Source organism: Eleginops maclovinus, chromosome 18 (assembly GCF_036324505.1).
Source record: "Eleginops maclovinus isolate JMC-PN-2008 ecotype Puerto Natales chromosome 18, JC_Emac_rtc_rv5, whole genome shotgun sequence".
Lineage (NCBI taxonomy): Eukaryota > Metazoa > Chordata > Actinopteri > Perciformes > Eleginopidae > Eleginops > Eleginops maclovinus.
In genome coordinates this window covers 24875870-24896112 of record NC_086366.1, presented here as the reverse complement: position 1 = coordinate 24896112, position 20243 = coordinate 24875870, and the positions used below count along the sequence as shown (strand labels likewise).

At 40.7% G+C, this 20243-nt stretch overlaps 1 protein-coding gene across 1 annotated transcript; it reads left to right on the top strand.

Annotated features, from left to right (window-relative positions):
- The first annotated feature begins 718 nt into the window (after positions 1-718).
- On the top strand, positions 719-19278 carry nlk2 (nemo-like kinase, type 2). Its single transcript, XM_063906202.1, has 11 exons — positions 719-2306; positions 5565-5694; positions 6291-6346; positions 6817-6923; positions 7126-7211; positions 7509-7718; positions 8979-9080; positions 9481-9567; positions 11293-11491; positions 11633-11726; positions 12388-19278. The coding sequence occupies exons 1-11, from the start codon at positions 1828-1830 to the stop codon at positions 12440-12442; spliced, it is 1605 nt and encodes a 534-aa protein (XP_063762272.1). The 5' UTR covers positions 719-1827; the 3' UTR covers positions 12443-19278.
- Positions 19279-20243: the final 965 nt, after the last annotated feature.

Sequence of the window (20243 nt, the reverse complement as noted above, 5' to 3'; positions counted from 1 at the left end):
ATAATTATATTGCAAAAAACTAAAATAAAATGCTTCTGTGTAATTGTTGGGGATATGACAAATAGAGTCTTGAATTCATTCAAAGTGCAAGACACTTGGCTGATTGCAACTCTTTTGAGTACACTAATACAACTACATGTTACTGGAATAAACAGTTAAAAAACAGTACACTTTTGTGAATGTGTGGCGATTGAACTGGGCTGAGATTAGTTTCACCTGCATCGACACATGAAGGGATACAAACCCAGTTCTGCCATTAACACAAGGTTTGAGGCTACAATTCCCCCAAATTATACTGTACTTAATCTAACAAGGAAATCCCGTTTCCTTCTGTTAATACACACACTGTACTTGATTGGTCTATCTGTCTGTTATGGGACTTGACGCCAGATATTTTCTTGAATTGAATTGAACAGTCAGTTAGTTCTTCACTGTCTCTGTGAGGATATCATTGGCTCTTCGGAGCAGCATTCACCACAGCCCGCAGACGTCGTTGGCGGCGCACGGTGTCAATCACATGGATTACCATGACGTCATTGCGCTCCGGAAGGCGATTGGCTGGCAGTCCTGCGTAATCTCACCGCCGAGTCGCTAAGGGTTTGTTCACCATGTTGGAACAACTGCACATCATAGTTAGCCTTGTGACCAATAGTTTGATAATGTCCGTGTCAACGGAGCGGCGGGGGCCCGGAGTGTAGAGCTTCAGGCGGCGGGGGGGGGGGGGGGCTTCCTCTTCTCCGGCGAACACACTCAGCGACAACGACACAAACGGAAGTACTACTTGTGTGATTGGGCGACACCTCTTTGCTAGCTCCGAACTGTCATGTTGAAGACTGTTTATCTCTAGTTTGGCAGCTGGATAATTTATTCAGCATTCAACGGACTTAACTTTCCCCCCGGCACCGATATCCCCTTGATGTGTGCCTATGAGCTGCGAGACAACAGTGTGACCAGGAACAAGGCTGTCGATGGGGAAAATAAGTTGTCCGCCAGCCGTCTCCGAGGATTTCTCATCTCGTTTTTTGAGTCATGGTCTCAGCTTGGTAACTCTGTCAGAATGACGGGAGTTTCCTTCCAGATGCGCGCCTCGCTGGAGTGTATTAATATGTGAGTAGAGTGGAGGACCGAGGCCTGGCCCTGCCTGCGCTCTCCTGTTGTGGCCTGGGTTTGGATACAAGCTCCTGTGCACCGGATCAGCAGCGTTAATTACGGCTCGGAGATTACCCGTGTCTGGCCTGCGCACACACACTGTGAGGACTCAGTTTGGCGTTATAGATGCGAGCCGTGTGGAGCCCCTGTGGTGGGAAGAAGACCGGAGCCGAGGCAAACTTGGACACTTTTAAGACATGAATGATCTGCTTCCCATGTGACAGGCTTTAGATCACACTGTTCTATCAACACGGGGAATCTCATCCGGAGGGAGGGGGTGCCACCTCTATCATGAGGGACATCTAGGGCCAGCGACTTTTTATTTATTGAGGGGGGCGCGGGTTACTTTTTAGTCAAAAGTTTTTATTCAACATTGTTGGCAGTAGCACAGTACAGATATTCAGACTTGGGTGGCCATTACTGTACTCTCATGACATGCTCTCCGTTATTAGCCCCGGGCTACAGTAGCCTAATGGTGTGAAAGCAAGAAAACTCATTTAGAGGAAGTGGGTCAGATCCTTGTTGGCATTATGATGAGGAGGCACACCGGAATGGTTTCTCTACCCACACTTTTAAAGTAGCAGGTGTTGTCATTTTCACATTTCCACAGTTTTTAATAGTTTCATCCGTCGACAGATAGCTTGCATCACTTTTAGGCAGCTTCTGGCGGGTCATTGAATGGCTCTTTGCGGCACAACGGCTACAAATGTTCCAAAAATGATGGCTGCTTACAACGGTGGCTCTTCTACAGTAGCTGCCCATCACCCGCATCACCACCACCAACTCCAGCACCTTCCGCCTCCCCACATGCACCACCACCACGCGGGCCAGCATCACTTGCAGCACCCGGGCTCCGCCGCCGCCGTGCACACGGTGCAACAGCACGGCTCCACGGCTGCTGCAGCTGCTGCAGTGATGCTCAACCCCGGCCAGCAGCAGCCGTATTTCCCATCTCCTGCTCCGGGACAGGCTCCCGGACCGGCGGCTCCCGCCCAGGTTCAGGCAGCCGCTGCTGGGAAAGTTCACCACCACCAACACCAGCAGCAGCAGCAGCACCACCATCAGCAGCAGCAGCAGCAGCACACGCTCCACCTGCAGCCGCAGCTCGAAATAGAGCCTGACAGGCCCATCGGCTATGGAGCGTTTGGGGTTGTTTGGTAAGTGCACTGCACTACTTTTTTTTACTTCTGAGATTAAAAGTCAAACATCTGACAATTAATGATTAACACTTTTTAAATAATTCTAAATTAATTATCAACATTCTGACTTAAATCTTAAACATTTTCCGCCCAAAAACATTTTTTTATGAATACTTCATATGTGGCCCTCGTCCTCTTCAGTACATACTGCTAGCCTTTTTCTAAAATCCATCTACCAGACCTACAGGCAGCCTCTGATTTCCATTACTTTTAATTATAATATAATAACTAATATTGCAGTTCAGATATTTTAAACGTGTAGCCTAAATGGGAACTTACAATAAATTCAATTGACAACAAGAAGTAAGTGACTCGGGATGTTTGTTTATTGTGATACTGTATCTGAAGTTGATCTTTATACTGAGTGATATGAACAGAAACAGAGCACACTAGCACCTGCTGTAAGTGGACTAAAGCATGTCGCTGTATTGTCCATTGTGTAAAGTACTGTGACTAGATGTTTTACCTATAGAACAGGTGAAAACTTGAGTAATCACAATGAAATGATAAAACATTCTTTAAGGTTACTTCTCTGAACTTTTTATATTTTATATCTACTTGTTTGTTTGGATTGTTTGGCCATTTCACTGATTATACTTTTTTTGCAGTCTACACTGCATTCTGTAACATTTTAATCAAAGGAGCATTTATAATCTCAAATCAAAAGTAATTATAAGTGATGACTTTTATCATACTGAGCTTACAATAAAGTATTCATTATCCAGTGGATTATAGTATCCTGAATTGTGAAGCACTTTGTAAAGCCTGTTTCCTGTATGAGAGGGTTAGAATAGACAGTCACTAGTGGGGTGTTTTATGTTGTAGAACAAAGTGGTACATTTGTGTTAACTACAGACCTTATTTCAGGCATCTAACAAAAAAACAACAACATTGACTTTAGGATTTGATTCGATGAACCGAAGCGTTTAGCAATTCTGCATGGCTTTATTATTCAGCACTGGGGCATGCCGCTTGGGTTCACTTAGGCTTTGGGGTTGAAAGAATTTTTTTTACTTTGTTGAGCACCATTATAAGACTAAATATTTCCCGCAGATGATTCATATTAAGAGCTGTGATGTTTCACATTATGCTGTGAAAAATCTGTGCTGAAGATTGCCAGTCGGTTAATCAGCATTTCCGTCAGAAAGAAATTGGTGCCAATGTGTCCAGGAAGATTTCCATGTACCATGGGTGAAATTTTCTTGGTCTATTATTGAACTTGAAAAGCATAGATTGGAAGGCCTTATAAAGAAAGACATTATCACTCCACGTACATTTATGTTTTATTGAAAAGTAGGCTTTTTCAAATCAAACAAGTGTCATCGATAGATGCGTGCATAAGCATTAAGATGTGATATTTAAATTTGTCAGACTTCAACTGATTTTTACGGTCAAAGTCCGGAAAATACGGCTGATGGAAACACTGAGATCAACAGCAATCTAAAATGGTCAGAGTGGAAAATGGAAGTGCTTTCTGTTACAGAAGAAAAAAGGAGAGAGAGAGCAGCAAAGTGGCAAATACAGAACAATATGACTTTGTTTTACTTATTGAGTTACTGCTGTGGAAATTTCACATAACACGGATTCCATCAAGACAACAGGAAGAGCTGAGTTTAACAGTAAAGACATAAACGGGAGCAGACTTGAAAACACTAAAATATGAACAAATGAAGTCCTAACTAATGATAAAATGAACCGTGAAATCCAAGCATCATGAGACCATTCCATAGCACTGTGGCTGTTGGTACTCAAGGATTGAAAACATTGTTGAAGTCTTTGTGAAAGATTGGATCTTAGTGCGCTGCCATCTGTTTGCCTTAACTGATCCTATTTGTAAAGGTCACTCAAGGGTGGTTGGAAAGGCCTACAGTGTGTAGAGTTAAAATACTCTTACTTACACTTGTTGTGTTCCTCACAAGGCTTTAATCTCTGCATTTCCTCCACTTTTTTTGAACTATCGCTAAATAAGGCCCAATCTCAACATCCACACTAGGTATCTTGGACTTTGATGCGCGTTCCAGCTAAGTGCGTGAGGTCTAAGGGCTTTGCGAGTGCCAAATCAACTTGCGCACAAGGGCAATCGCAGATACTTTAAGCCCTTCATTCACACTTGGTGTAAGACTGCAATGCATTTTTGGATGCTTTGCTTGAGGGAATTACATTTGTGACAGTAAATCGTATGGGTTACCAAGGGAAGCCTGGAAGCTTAAATAAATTAGTGAACATGGAGGGCTTGGATGTGCTGTTATCCCTACCTTTTAAAAATCGTTTGGAGGTAGAATCCCTACAATATCAAGGGAAAACATAACAAATAATTACGATTCACACATAGACAGTACATTACACATCATTTTATTTGGAAAGCATTTCTTTGAACTTCTGCTGAATGATGCTAAATTGGACAAAAAGCCTTTCATTTATTATTTGACAATTGCCTGGAAGATGTTCAAATCAAGCAATCAGCTCGTCAGTGCTTTGGCCGTGAAGAAAGAAAGAAAGATCAAAAAAATAATTAACTCCCAAACCCACAATCATACACCACATGTTTTGTCATTGACAAGGGAACTTAATATATTGAAATAAAGTACTTTATGTTCATGTTTTGTATGAGCCTTTGCAGCAGCTAGCACTCAAGCACTTACCTCTGACGTCAGTTAAGTCCCTAAATGGTTCAGGGCTTAGACCTTAGGGTGGAGATTAAGATTTGGCCTCGCAAAGGTGCTCAACCAACAAACACTGGGATGTGTAATAAAGTATTGCTTCTGCCCTGATCCCTTCATTCATTTACTTACTTTCCTAATCCAAAGTCAGACCATTCATCAAGCTTGCATAAAAGATATCTCAGCTATTTGATTATTTAGTTGCCATTAACGGATCGAAAGTGTCAGCAAAAACATGATGAATCATCCTCTGGGGATTATGAATATCCACAGCACATTTAGTCTAATTTCTCCAAATGGTTTCTCAATTTTTCTCAATATTGGAACTGGCTTTTCAGTTCAAGAAAAAGTCAAAGGGCCTAAAATATAATTAATAATGGACCTCCTGGAGACCCTGAGTATTTTTAAAATCCTGACCATCTAGCCTTTGGATAATGAGAAAGAAATAAGCACCCCAATTGTCCAATAAAAAATTATTACTGTATCAAGCTAATATTAACAATATGAAATCCTCAAGATAGCCACAAAATCTTATTGTGTTTGTTCTCTCCCCCAGGTCAGTGACAGACCCCAGAGATGGAAAGCGAGTTGCCCTCAAAAAAATGCCGAATGTCTTCCAAAACCTTGTTTCTTGCAAGAGGGTGTTTCGGGAGCTGAAGATGCTATGCTTCTTCAAACATGAAAATGTAAGTACCACCTACAAACACCCTTGTGGAACCCCCTTTCTTTTTAACCTGGAGGTCATTGTGAATGACAGTCCTATGACCGACAAGTCTATTAACGCTAGCACTAGTCACACGCATTTCCAATCAATACGGATGTTTAAAGAGAAATGCATACAGCATTGGAGGCGTGGCCCCATTCATTCCTATCAGCGTTCTTCAGTGTGCATGTGAAGCCAAACTGGCCTGACTAGTAGAAAAAATACCTGGATCATCTGGGGACACGGGCCCATAGAGTATGCTCACTTGCTGTTTCCTTGACCCCGCCTTCAATCCACTACTTTACTGCAGCGTCATGGTTGGTGTTGTCTAATTGAAATAAATGGAGCCCAATGATGTCATGTTACTGACAGACGTTTTTATACAGTCGTTTTGCTACTACGAAAATTTGCCTCAACTCCCAGCTAACATGCAGGGTGATTGAGTCTCTTAGTTAGTAACGTTAGCCTAGTTAGCATGACTTCTGAAAAGCAGTCTATAGATGTCTTTGCTTGTCTCGGCCTAAAACCTGGTTTCAACCTTAAAAAAACATGTCTTTTCTTCTTCCCCTTTTTCCTCAGGTTCTCTCTGCTCTTGACATATTACAACCTCCGCACATTGACTACTTTGAAGAAATGTATCCTTCAACATTTATTCATTCAAGGGGATCCTTTATTGATACCATGTCCATTTCAATAGCAATGTTTCAGTTTGTATGAAAGCATATTACTGGAGTTTGAAAAAAACAAAACCAATCGATGAGAAGTGTGGTTATAAAGGTGGATGTTTCGTTCAATGTTGTGTAAGCAAAATAGTGTAATTTATAACCAAGATGGAAATATTCTAAGGACAAGGAGGCCAAATAAGCTGTCACGGAAAACACTAAATAGTTTATTTTATCTATGATGCTCCTGTACCGGTGGAACCAATGAACCCGTAAGGACAGAGCTGCCCTTAGGTATAGTTGGGAACAGGAGGCCTGCTGATTCTGAGGCCTAACCTTAAGATATTGAGTATGGCTTTAGAACACCAGTGGTTCTCCGTGAGATTTGCTTTTTGTGCTGTTGGATGTGTTTCTGTTTTCCCCCTTAATTTCCCACTGGCCAGCTATGTGGTGACTGAACTGATGCAAAGTGACCTCCATAAGATCATCGTATCACCACAGCCTCTGAGCTCAGACCACGCCAAAGTGTTTCTATATCAGATTCTACGAGGTAGGTTCTCAGCTATTTTTCTTTGAGATCCCCTTCCTGTCAGTGTTCACTTTATTCAAGTACAGTTTTTTAGTTTTGTTCGAAGTAAGTTAGAAAAGATGACAGCAACTGGTTGAAATGAAAAATATTGCATATCTAATACCATATCTGGTGTAATATCCTCTCCTGTTATCTCCTCCTGCACCATCTCCACCATCACAAGGACTTAAATACCTTCATTCTGCTGGCATCCTACACCGAGACATCAAACCTGGCAACCTCCTGGTCAACAGCAACTGTGTGCTCAAGGTGCGTGAAGCAGGCTCTATGTGGCCATCCTTCTGTAAGTCAACTGAACATGTCACAGAGTCAGAACCCATCTCCCAGCTGGGGACAAAAAGACAGAAACTTGGTCTCCCTACTCAATTTTACATTTGTACAAGTTCTGTTCTTCAAGGCCAATCTGGGGTAAACTCACAGACCAAAGAAGTTTAAAATACACTGGTGGACTTATCAAACCCTCACAGACTAAAGAATCAGGGTAAAAAAATATGAACAAATCAAATATGGGATAGGTGCAGTTACCTCTGAACGACTGCCTTCCAGATTTGTGACTTTGGCCTGGCCCGGGTGGAGGAGTCGGATGAGTCCCGAAACATGACTCAGGAAGTGGTGACGCAGTACTACCGGGCTCCTGAGATCCTCATGGGGAGCCGCCATTACTCCAACTCCATCGATATCTGGTCTGTGGGCTGCATCTTCGCCGAGCTGCTGGGGAGACGCATCCTCTTCCAAGCCCAGAGTCCCATCCAGCAGGTAACGAGAACACCGTCCATCCTTAGGGGGAGTTCCTTGAGGCTTGATTTACATAGTGAATTCAATTAGGGCTGAGTGATCAAGAAAAACAAATATACTGGAATTTGTATACCTGTATATCAATATTTTGACCATATTGTAGGGTTTACCATTGATGCTTTCATTCAACATTTACAAACTGAGGATTTGAATGAATAATCAGCAGTAATGTCGATTAACAGAAGAGCTGTAATAGTCAGATTTATTCCGAAAATAAATTTAACGGAGAAAAAATAAAACTACACTTATAATTACAGTATCCAAAAGCTAAGTGATATCTAGTCCCATATCATATCAATGTCATATCAATATATTGCCCAGCCCTTAATTAAATGCAGATCAAATATTCAAATACGATGTGCGCATATACATAATAGAACAATATTTACACACAAAAAGGGGTCTTACAATGGTCACGCTGTCATTATCTGCAAAGAGAACCAACCAGGCCTGTCTCGTCAATTTCCAGTTTAATATTTCAATATATTTTAGTGAGGAGCCGTCCTGGTAACTCAACACTCTCCCTATGGTTACTTTTGTCGTCTTGAAACATTCAGGATGATGTACATTTCCACTACATTAATTATTTACTGATTGTTTCCAAGCTGCTTTTATTTTGCACATTGCGCCCGTCACTGTTAATCTGCCGCCTGTGAAACCAAACACTTCCTGCTCACATGTTTCGCCTTAAAAGCCTCTCCGTGGCTCTGAGGGTTTCCTGGAAGGGTTTCTATTTGAAATATCTTCGAGCTTTAGTAATGTTAATTATATTGAAAGAAAGTAGATTAGAAGAATCGATACTTTATCCCGGTTGGGTTTTGTTCCATTTTAGCATAAAATAAAATAAGCAATTATAATAAAAAATGGATTTATAAACATTGTTGTTGTATACAATAATACATTAAAATAATAATAAAAATAATTTTAAAAAGGTATTTACACAAACATAAAGGTCCAACAAAAGACTCAAATAGAATACAAATATTTAACATAAGGTCTTTTGGCTACTTCCTACATTTAAAAGAACATTCTGGAAAGCATGTTTGATACATGCGAGTGGATCCTCACAGGTTTGTTAAACATTATACTGTCTTATTTTTGTGACGATGGTATACCTGGTGGGATTTAGCTACTGCTCGCTGGCATACATGAAATAAATTCCTCTGTTCTTAAAGAAAACATCTGGCACGCAGAACCATAACGTGTGTTTTTGCCGTGCAGCTGGATCTCATCACTGACCTGTTGGGGACTCCCTCCATGGAGGCCATGAGGACGGCGTGTGAAGGCGCTCGCACACACATCGTCAGAGGACCCCACAAACAGGTGGGCTTGAGTTGACTCAAAGATGAAGTGATACTGGGGTTTTGCCGTCGTACAGTACAGACTCTGTAATGACACCATTTCATCCCAATCACAATACATGTTTATCCTGGGGGAAGCTGGGTTTGTGATTGTTGCTCCATAGTTATTATCCCAAGAAGTTACCTGTTTTTACCTTGACAGTTCACCTTCAATATTTCCCCACATGTCCTGATGCAACCCTCATTAAAAATGGGGCCATGTTGAATATTTAAGCTTTCAGAAACCATCCGTAGCCTGCAGTTTTCCTCCCCACATCCTGTTGGCACATCAGTCATTAGAACTGTAATATGATTGAAGATATTATTGACACGCATGTTGATGAAGTTTAGCAGAAGCTGAATGATGTTTGTTTCGTCCACAGCCATCACTTCCTGTCCTGTACACTCTGTCGAGCCAAGCCACGCATGAGGCCGTGCACCTCCTCTGCAGGATGCTGGTGTTTGATCCGGTGAGTCATCCTGTTACAGGCACACGGTGGAGCGTTTTGTTTTGTTAATGAGCCGAACCCCTTGAAGTGTAATTATAGATATGTACCGTACAACACAGAACACACAGTCTGTCACTGTCACAACACAGGACTGTTTGAAGCAAGCAACAAAGGAAAACAGCAGAATAACCATGCCCGTGTGTGCACCTGTGCTCTAGCTGCTGGGAATACAAACTGCGAGGAGCCAGAGAGCAGCTCACTTTTCTCTATATACTGTAGGTTGCAAAATGTAGATAACTATATTTATTCAGTGCACTTTTTAGACTTCATCCTTGCATTATTAATAATACAAGTGATACAAGCAGGAGAAATACACAGCTGATGCATGTTGTCTACATGGAGAGTTAAACAATTGTGCTTTGTATTCATTCAATCAAATGTAGCAGCAATAGATTGCAGACAAACGCAGCGTACACACGGTTCCGTTGCGTTGATGCTTGCCGGTGGGTGTGTCTGGCGCTTGGGGTTAACGTGACCAACAACCAATCACATTAATCTCCCACCCCAAACAAACAGGCGAATACATACAGTACCTACATATAGTTTCAACCACTGTCTCTGCCACCTCTCTCCATGCCTGGTTCCTCCTGTTTGTATCCCTGTATGTTAGGGACTGGTCGTATAAGACCGGGTGACTCCGTACCGCTATTATTATTCTCTCCTCTTTTTAGGAGAATGATGAACTGACCCGCGCTATGGCTGTCCCAGCATATTAACATACACGTGGTCTGATTGGCTAGCGCTTGTACTGGCATATTAACATACATGGGATTTGATTGGCTGGCACTTCCGTCTACGCTTGAAAAGTTGAACTTTTCTCAACTTTCACCACGAGCAACGGAGCCAAAGTGAAACTACAGAACCACAATGGAGTTCGGCAAAGCTTGACGTCACCCCATTCAAAGTGAATGGGAAGGTGCGTCAAGAGCCAACGCAACGGAACCGCGTGCACGCTGCGTAACCCTGTGTATAGCACCACTTTTTTAGTTTTCATACTGACCCTTAGTAGTAGGGAAGGAAAATGAAATGAAAATTCTATCAAAATCGCATAAAGTGGTGCAGTAATGCGTCCTGAACCCAGGAAATGAGCTAGCATTTTACTACTACCAGCTCCCCGGTTCTGGAAGTCAACATGTTTTTGGTTACATGCCTGAAATAAGCAACAAAATATTTTCATGTTTTTTATTCTAGAACATAAAATAGTTCAGCAAATACCCCACAGTTGAACATGGCTAAATGAAACTACTAAACGTCATCATGCCAAACATTAGCCGACTGAAGCTCGTTTATAGCAATCTGTAGCCATTTGTTTGCCGATTGAGTTTAGGCTTCAACTATTATAAAAGTGGTGTTAATACTATGTGTGGAACTAATCCTACTGAACAAAAAATGTATCCTAAAAGTGTGTTTGCCCCAGATCTTACTTTCTGCAAGATTTCAAAGTACAATATTAAAATCCGATTGCTTTTAGCCGCGGTAAGCCCTGCAATGCTAACTTCAGGGTACGCCTACAGCAATGTGTCATTATTATGTCTGTTGTCTCCAATGATACTTTGTCTTTGTACACCAAACTAATCTACCTACGTTTCCAAATAAATAACCTGCACCTGAACTGTATTCTGAGACAGATGAATGTCAAATGTAGCCAATACTCACTCATAAATAACCGGTGTGTTTGGTCTCCAGTCGAAGAGGATTTCAGCGAAGGACGCCCTAGCTCACCCTTACCTGGACGAGGGTCGCCTGCGCTACCACACCTGCATGTGCAAATGCTGCTATACAACCTCCACCGGCCGCGTCTACACCAGCGACTTCGAGCCCGTCACTAATCCTAAATTTGACGATGGCTTTGAGAAAAATCTCAGCTCAGTGAGACAGGTCAAAGGTACGTTTACCTGCTGTTGTTTACTAACTGGTAGCCTTGAGTGTTGAGATGAAGGACATTTTAACAATGAAAAAAAGGTAAAAAATAAGTCAATTTGGATAACGATGAGTGATAAACGGTGTCTGTGCTTCCCCCTCACAGAGATCATCCATCAGTTCATCCTGGAGCAGCAGAAGGGGAGTCGGGTGCCGCTCTGCATTAACCCTCAGTCAGCTGCTTTCAAGAGCTTCATCAGGTGGGGGACTAACACACAGCAGGAGAGCCTAAGAGTGTGTGTATGCACAAACAAAAGAGACAAAATGTAATCAGAAGGTTTGGAGTTGTAGGAAGATTTATATTAACCCTTTTAGGTGGCTCTAGGCTAGCAGTCTTCCTGTTTTATGCTAAGCTAGGCTAACGAGTCACGTTCGATCCACATTTGAATCTGGCTGAGATGATTAAAGACCCAATTCCTAACCTGTAAAAGTGTTAATACCTAGAACATTACCTAATGTGTTGCTTTAGCATCAAACATGTCAAAGTTTATTGAATATAATATGAATTTAATTGTGATAGTGTTTTTTTAAGAGTTAAAAAGATAAGAAGTTGAAATAAAATATTCACAAAGATAAATTGAAAACTAAAGGAGTTAACGTAAAAAGTCTCAAAAGATAAATCATTGAGAATAAACACAAAATCAAGAGGTTAAAATAAAATGTTTAAAAAAGATCAAATAAATATAGGTATTTATATTAACATAAGCTGAATAAAATAATGCAAATATTCATAAAAACATACCAAATTACAGTAAAAATGTAAACACTGTACTACAATGTATATTTTGGATGAGAGAAACTCTTTTACTAAGTCACATCCAAACGAAGAGCTGGCGTTAACCTCCCTCTGACCTTCCACAGCTCCACGGTGGCTCAGCCCTCTGAGATGCCTCCCTCCCCGCTGGTGTGGGAATAGCTGCTGCTGTGCGTCCTCACCTTTCCAACACGCTGCTAGATCGGGAACAGGAACGCGTCGTTACGTCTTCTATCGTCTGCGTAGCATTTCACTGGAGAGCAGGACTCGCAGGTCTGCTGAAATATGAAACCACGAAGAGAGATCCACTGATCACTGCTTTAGAGCGGGTAGAGGAGCTCGGTATGCAAATGAAAGCTCTGTAGACCAAATCAGAATGTTTTAAACAAACTCTTCTGGTTACTTCCAGGTAGATTACACTTATTGTACATTTGTTTAGTTATATATATTAATATACATTTAAAAAAAGATGTCTATTTTAACATTTCTGTGATCACAAATTCATTTCCCTACTCAATCAGGCCACTGAAAACGAAATCCAATCTTCAGACAATCGATTGTAATTGTAGGTAGGCTTAAAGCTCCCCGTATTTTATAAGAACATGCACTTGATATTTTAACTTATTAAAAATTAATTATTACAGGCATGTAACCCCCCTGTATCCCCAAGTGTTCCCCTGCACAGTTGGCCATCGTTTTTAACTGATGTAACAGTTGATTTGCCAAAGATCAGGAGCCTCATGTATAAATGCAAGATGTGGGCAGATCTGCAATGTTGGGATTTATAACATTTTAGCCGTCTGAATTTTGTACGTTTCTACCCGACGTCAGGAGTTCACAATCTTTAATGGCTGCAATTTACTAGTCAATAAATCAGGTCTTTTTATAACCACATTTTCTTAACCTCAGTGCAACATGTCATGTGGTTAAAGAAGGATAGTGAGGTGAAGGAGGATTGGTCAGGATTTAGCAAAAAAACACCGTCACTAGCGATCATAGTTCGCCTTTCCGTTTAATTTGTCGTTAGACGTCCTAAACATTTAAGCACTTTGGCAAGATATGGCATAAGGTGGAAAATATTATAAATAAGCACCGTCATTTAAATAATCTGCCATGATTCTTTGTTTCCAGAAATGGCCTGAAGGAAAGTTTTATCTGATTCCCACCCTTTTCCGTTATGAACCCTCCTTATCAAACAGACAATTAGAATCCATCAGACGCAGAAACCTTCTGTCATTTCTTTACCGAGCACACCATAGCGCTATGGTCTATTTAGATCAATTATAAGGGAAGAATAATAATAAACTAAATCGCACACTTAGACATTTATTTATGGTTCTTCTATATCTCCATGAAGATGAGCGTATACACAAATCCACAAATGTTTGGCAGACAAGGACAGTCATACAGGAATATAAGTGTGTAGTATACATGTGTAAGAACATCAAATTAAGTACATGCTATTTTGCGCATAATTAAAGTTTATACATGAGGCCCCTAAACATTTCTAAATATTCTCTGTAATATTAAGTTGAACCTGGTCCAATATGTAAACTTGAAGGGGCAGGTTTATTTCCATTGGAAGTATTGCGTGTTCACAGTGGTCAGTAGATTAGATTTTATGCTAAACTTGTGTGGGGTTTTTAAGATAAATAGTCTTTGTTTTTGTTGAAGGAATTCAGTGTTGAAGGTGAGGGTTTAAAGGCTCATTTACATGAAGAACAATTGAACCTTTCCATGGACAGGAAACACGTTTTAAAGGGACCACTCTGAAGGATACCCTCCTACTATGCCCCGCTTCAAAAACACCTTTCCCCGTGGCACTTGTACTGCTCATACTCAGCTCAGCACTCGTGTGATAGTGTAGTTGCTCCAGACATCTTTAGTGAACTGGGAAATGTTGAGTACCCCAAAGTTTTATGATAGAAATGTGTATATAAAGTACAGGTCTACAGCACATAGAAGCAGCTGGATGCCAACTTGAATGTGTTGGGCAATTAGCAAAATTAGCATATGTGTTTTAATTAGCATGAATTAACATCAGCCTATGGGGACAATAGTTAGAAAATGGCTTGACAGATTTGGACTATTTTAAAGTGGTTTTGGGGTTATTCGAGAGCTGAATTCATGTTAGACTTTAATATAAAAAATGGCATTAATTTTGGGTGGATTTGAAAGATATATGGGAGAAGAGAAGAAGGAAACTTTATCGTTCCACAGAGGGGAAATTTACATTCTGCGTTTGACCCATCCTAGTGTTAGGAGCAGTGGGCTGAGATATGCACGGTGCCTTGCTCAGGGACACTTTGGTAGCACTTGATTTTTCAGGGACTTGAACCGGTGACCTTCCCGACTGAATTCGCCACCACCGAAAGCAGAAAAACTGCCGTTTTTGATCCTGAAAATGTCCAATATGGATTCATCATCCTCAATAATCCCCATAACCACTCCAACATTTTCCAAATCAGCCAAGCAAGGTTTTTTACTATGGTTTACATAAGCTAATATGCTAATTGTGCTAAGTGCCCAACATGAGCAAGTTAGCATCCGGCAGTTTCTATGTGCTGGGGGCCCCTGCTATACATTTCTATCATAGAACTTTGGTGTACTCAACATTTCCGGGTTCACTATGCTAGCAACCAGACTTCCTTGCTAAACAGTCCTGTGAGCAAAACTGATTTTTTGTTATGAATGAATGTGTGCCACCCTCTTGTGTGCCTCCTAACTTCACTGGTTATCAGTAAGGCAACTATTAACACACTTGGCCAAACTGAGCTAACTTTACCCCAAAGAATAGGAAGAGAAAGACTCAGGAATAAAACCAGAGAGTCCGCACTGAGCTGAAACATGTAAGCCCTCCCTTGTACCCCGCTACACTTGCTTGAATTGCTCCGTGTACAAACCACTTAGATATTAAGGATTTAAAACCCCTGCTACCTGTGTGGGAAGATCCAAGAAAACTTCAGTTTACACCACAATTTATTACCCTAAAGCTGCATTCACATGATATGCTGTAAAACGGCCTGTTCTGTTTCTATGGAGAAGCGCTTAGGTGGAAGCTCTAGGCAAAAAGGAACCCTTCATGGTCCCACAGAGCGGACATTTACATCCTGCATTTGACCCATCCTAGTGTTAGGAGCAGTAGGTACCCAGGGAGCAGTGTGCCTTGCTCAGGGACACCTCTGTAGCACTTGGTCTTTCAGGGTCTTGAACCGGTGACGTTCCAGTTCCCAAGCTGAGTCCCTACGGACATCGCCACCACGCCCCCCCCCCCAACTACTCTCTTCCATCTCCGTCGCAGACTTCTTGAAATGGTCGCAGAGCCCTTCACTCACAGTTCAATTTTTTCCAATTTCGACGTGGTTACCACTGACGTTTCAACGTGCAACCAATCAGATAAGAGCTGTATGGAGCGGCACAAGCTATGACCTAACCCTAGAAGCTAAGCTGCTGAGCTAAGAGAACCCTAGCTAAGAGTAATTTGAGTATCATGTGAATCCAGCTTAACCCTAACCCTACCGTATGCCACCCTTCCTGTTTCTTGAGTCAACCGGTCGATTGTGAATGAAAAATGCTTTTTATTTATAACTCCCATATCTGATACGTGCCAAGCAGAGGAGCTGCTTTGTGTCGGCAACAGTCCCCAACCGGGTCATTTTAATCAGCTCTATCGAAAGCGAGTTGAAATTCCATTGTAACAGATCAACTGAAGGGGATAAGGACTATATTCTCGTATTGTTGGGGAGGAAGACGGCTAACGCTATGTCAATCAGATCCAGATTGTAGAGAAAATATAAACTAAAGACTGGTAGCTCAGACAGGACAGTCTTCCTCTGGAACGCTGTAGAACGACACGAAAAACGGGGAACAATCACTCTCGTGAACAAAATGTCAAAATCGAGAAAGCGCACCAAGGTAAAGAAGCAGTTTAATCTCCAATATTATCAAGAGTTTTCTTCTATATGAATATATCAAACATACTACTGAGCGACTTTTTCCATTGGATTGCTTTTAGCTGCTCACCATAGAAACAAGTAGCACATGAATGATGGCATGGTCTCATCTATACGGGGATTTTCTAAATCCACTGCCCCCCTCCCTTCCTCATACTGTCGCCCCCCCCAAAAAGAGCTTTGAAGTAAATTATTTAATATATTTTTCAGAATTGTTTTCTATTGCTGTTCTTGTGTTCTACAGCATGCATTATTCCCCACACCTTAAAGTATGATGTGTATATATGGTAAATATAGAAAACTACACACAAACCTAGAAAACAAAACCACTGTATAGAAATTGTATTAGCCTGCACCTTTGGAGGGCTGTGAAGTTCCTTTTTATTTTTCAAACTTGCATACAAATGTATATATTTTCTTGGTTTTTACCCTGCTACTAGAAGAATCCTGAGTCGTTTGATCTGTGTGTACAGCAGAGTTGTAGATATATCTAAGGAGAAGCCTTTTTTTGTTATTGTTGTTAATGATTTCACCACAGCAGCACTGTGTGAATATGTATATAAATGATTCACCGTGTTGGTCTCTACCTCTGAGCTCAATATCTTGGCTTTGTTTACCTCCACACCTTTTTGATTTCACGTGGGGATGATTTGAAAACACTTGAATGTCCATTCAAGCTTTTATACTGATTAATATGGACTGCTTCCCCCTGCAAACTTTACCGCACTATCCAAACATTCACCTGAAATTTTAAGAAATCATCCAGACGTTTGTATTACAAAGTACCACCGATGGCCAAGGGTTCCCTGACTGTTAGTCTATTTTCACTGTTCGATAGAGCAGGAGGGCGGGGAGAGCGACGCTCGCCACAGTGGCTGTGTTCAAAGCTCACTGGCAACGATTCGATTCAAACAGGACTTATTTTAGACTCTCAGATAACAAACTAACTTCTTCTTTTGGCTTATTGGACGGTGTCTCTTTTTTTGCAGGCTGAACTATATATATATTTTTAATGAATCAGAATCCACTAAATAATTCACATTTTAAGTATGAATCCTATGAGGAATTCACTTTGGATTTGGCTTTCAATATTGCTTTAACCGTGAATAACAAAAACACAAAGTTTGTATTTTGATATATTTTTGTTGAAATGTGTCATCCCCTCTATCCCCCCCTTTCAAATCTTTCTCATTATTAAAGCTAAACCAGCCAGAAAATCTTAAAGCTATATATAGATAAGTTAAATGCATGCTTATAGAAAATATAGGTTAAAAAAGAGGTATTCGTGCTATTTCACAACCGAGAGATGGGTTGGATATGAAAACCTTGTATGAGAAGCTCTAAAAAAAATATATACACACACACACACACACACACACACACACACACACACACACACACACACAGTGTGTTTCCATTTGTTTGCAGAGCTAGGATTGGCTGCTTATTTTCCCATAACTCACACTATTCTGCTGCTGTTTGGAGTAATACTTCTTCCTAGTGTTGGCAGACATTGGGTCAACACAAAGTTTTAACCCTAGAAAACCAAACAAAACTTCAATTTGACACAAGGAAATTAAGAAAACATCCTCATCGCTTTCTCCAGGGCGGCATTTAGAAAAAAAAAGGAAAGTCAGCGTTGTCTGTTTGAAACCACACATGGAAGTATTTCCATGTGTAACTAAACAATAACAAGTCATGATGATGTTGAGATCCAACTGAAAATGTGATGTATGATATTAGCTTTCAGGTTCAAGTGCCAGGTTTGTTACAAATACAAAGTAATTTCAGAAGTGGATATAGCGCTGGATGTCGACCAGAATGCCCTGACTCTTGAGTACCGGATCATCCGGGGTCTGGAACCATGGAGCATTCTCACCTTAATTTCCCTTAGGCCCCGCTTCCAATCAAACTTTTCAGGTCTGTTGGCATTAAAAGAAGGTTTATTCAAGTGTTCGTACTAGGTAGTTGACATACCGCCAACAAAATTCGATTTACAGACTTCCCTCTCCTAATGTAAGTCAATGGGAGTAATGTAATTATTGTCACCCAGATGACGTCAAGGACTGACACAGAAGTTGTAGTACCAACATTTGGCTACTACGAAAATTAGCTTTGACATCCGGCTGACTTTAACGGAGGCTTGCTTAATAATGCAGTCTCTAATATGCTTCTGTTTTTACAAATCCCTTTTGCCAATCAACTGCAAACCACTCCCTCCTAGAATCCCACACAACGCCAACTGGATGTGAAGGTGTTTTTTAATTTCCTTGTGTTTTATATGACAGAAAAATATTAAAGTGTTTACCTACATATTTGGTTTTTCTTAGGTATCACTCATTAAACTCGTTATAGCTCCCTTTTCGATCAGTCCCTAATAATTTGATTTATTCAAATGGAAACAGCTTCACAAGGGATTTACCACCCCGAACTGTTATGAAAAAATAACTGCACCTTGACATTGGGTAATATTCATCATTGAGGATTATCTCTTAACCATTCACCAAGGACTCTTCTGATCCAAATGAGGTTACAGGACAGAGACATGCCATGGGTGTCTATTGGAAACTCGATGGGAATTTTCTCAGGAATGAACACAGCTAGCAGTGGTACTAGTCCCTCTCCCTCCCCTTGCTGCCTGTATGAACTCTTTGTGTAGATATACTAGTTTCCTATATGTTTTATTTTGTGTTGGAATGAAGTACTTGAATCAAATGATGCTCAATTTTGAAAAATTGTAAAGTAATAACTGACAAACGTGTGTTAGACTAACCCCAACTCAGCAACTACTGGACTCTTTGGATTCATAATTTGCTGTCTTCTACAATGTTTGTATATTTGATGTTTTAATCAGATGCATTGTAATTTGAATAAAACTTGCAGTATATACAGTACATAGATGTATCTAATAAGCTCTGCGTTCAAGCACTGTAAATCAAACTTAATGACTAAATATTAGTTGTCATATGGGAAGTGTTAGGTACACCTTTAAAGGTTCCATCAAAAGAATAATGGTGAAAACATTAAATGTGACATCTAAAGATTGCCAAACCTTGTGGTCCATTATTTCCCCTTAAAGCTGAACAGGAGACAACCTCACAAAGCACAAGAACACACATGATGAGTTTGATTTACACGGGCGGGACAAACTTTTTTGCAATATTATTGAATGAATCATTTAGCTAGCTAACTAGCATACATTGTCACTAGCTCCTAGCATTAGCTTTAGCCTTCATTTTCCAAAGATGTCTTTATGGGCATAATGTTACAGACTATCACATGCCATCATAATAGGCTACTCTCTTACATTGTCATCCTTACTGTTAAACAAGGCACTATAGTTCAAGTTCTACATAATAATAAATTAACTTGCTTTGCCTTATGTTAGCATCACTGGTTGGAGCAGGTAACGAATGCTAAAAAGTCCTAAGTAGGTTACTTTCAATTCCCTTTATTCAATTTTCATATGTTTTAAATCCTATCTTAAGTTAAAATTGGTTATGTGAAGTTATGCATGTTATAACCAGAAGTGGAAGTACTCAGAATCCGTGTATCATTCGTTCATTTGTTTTTCCGATTTCAAAACCAAAACCAGAAATCGGATAACGGTTCGTTTTCTCGTTTTTCCGATTTCAATACCAAAACCAGAAATCGGATAACGGTTCGTTTTCTCGTTTTTCCGATTTCAAAACCAAAACCAGAAATCGGATTACGGTTCGTTTTCTCGTTTTTCCGATTTCAAAACCAAAACCAGAAATCGGATTACGGTTCGTTTTCTCGTTTTTCGTTTTCTCGTTTTTTCGATTATGCACCCCCAAAAATGGAAAATGAAACAATCGGATAACAAATGAACGAATGATACACGGATTCTTGCGCAGGGCTGGCAGGGCTCGTTTGGTTGTCAGGGAAACCAAACAATCGCGAGCCACAGGGTAAAAGATCATCGGTGCCTACTGTATGAAGCAGCTTGTAACATGGGGGTTTTGAGCATTTGATCTAAATAAATACGT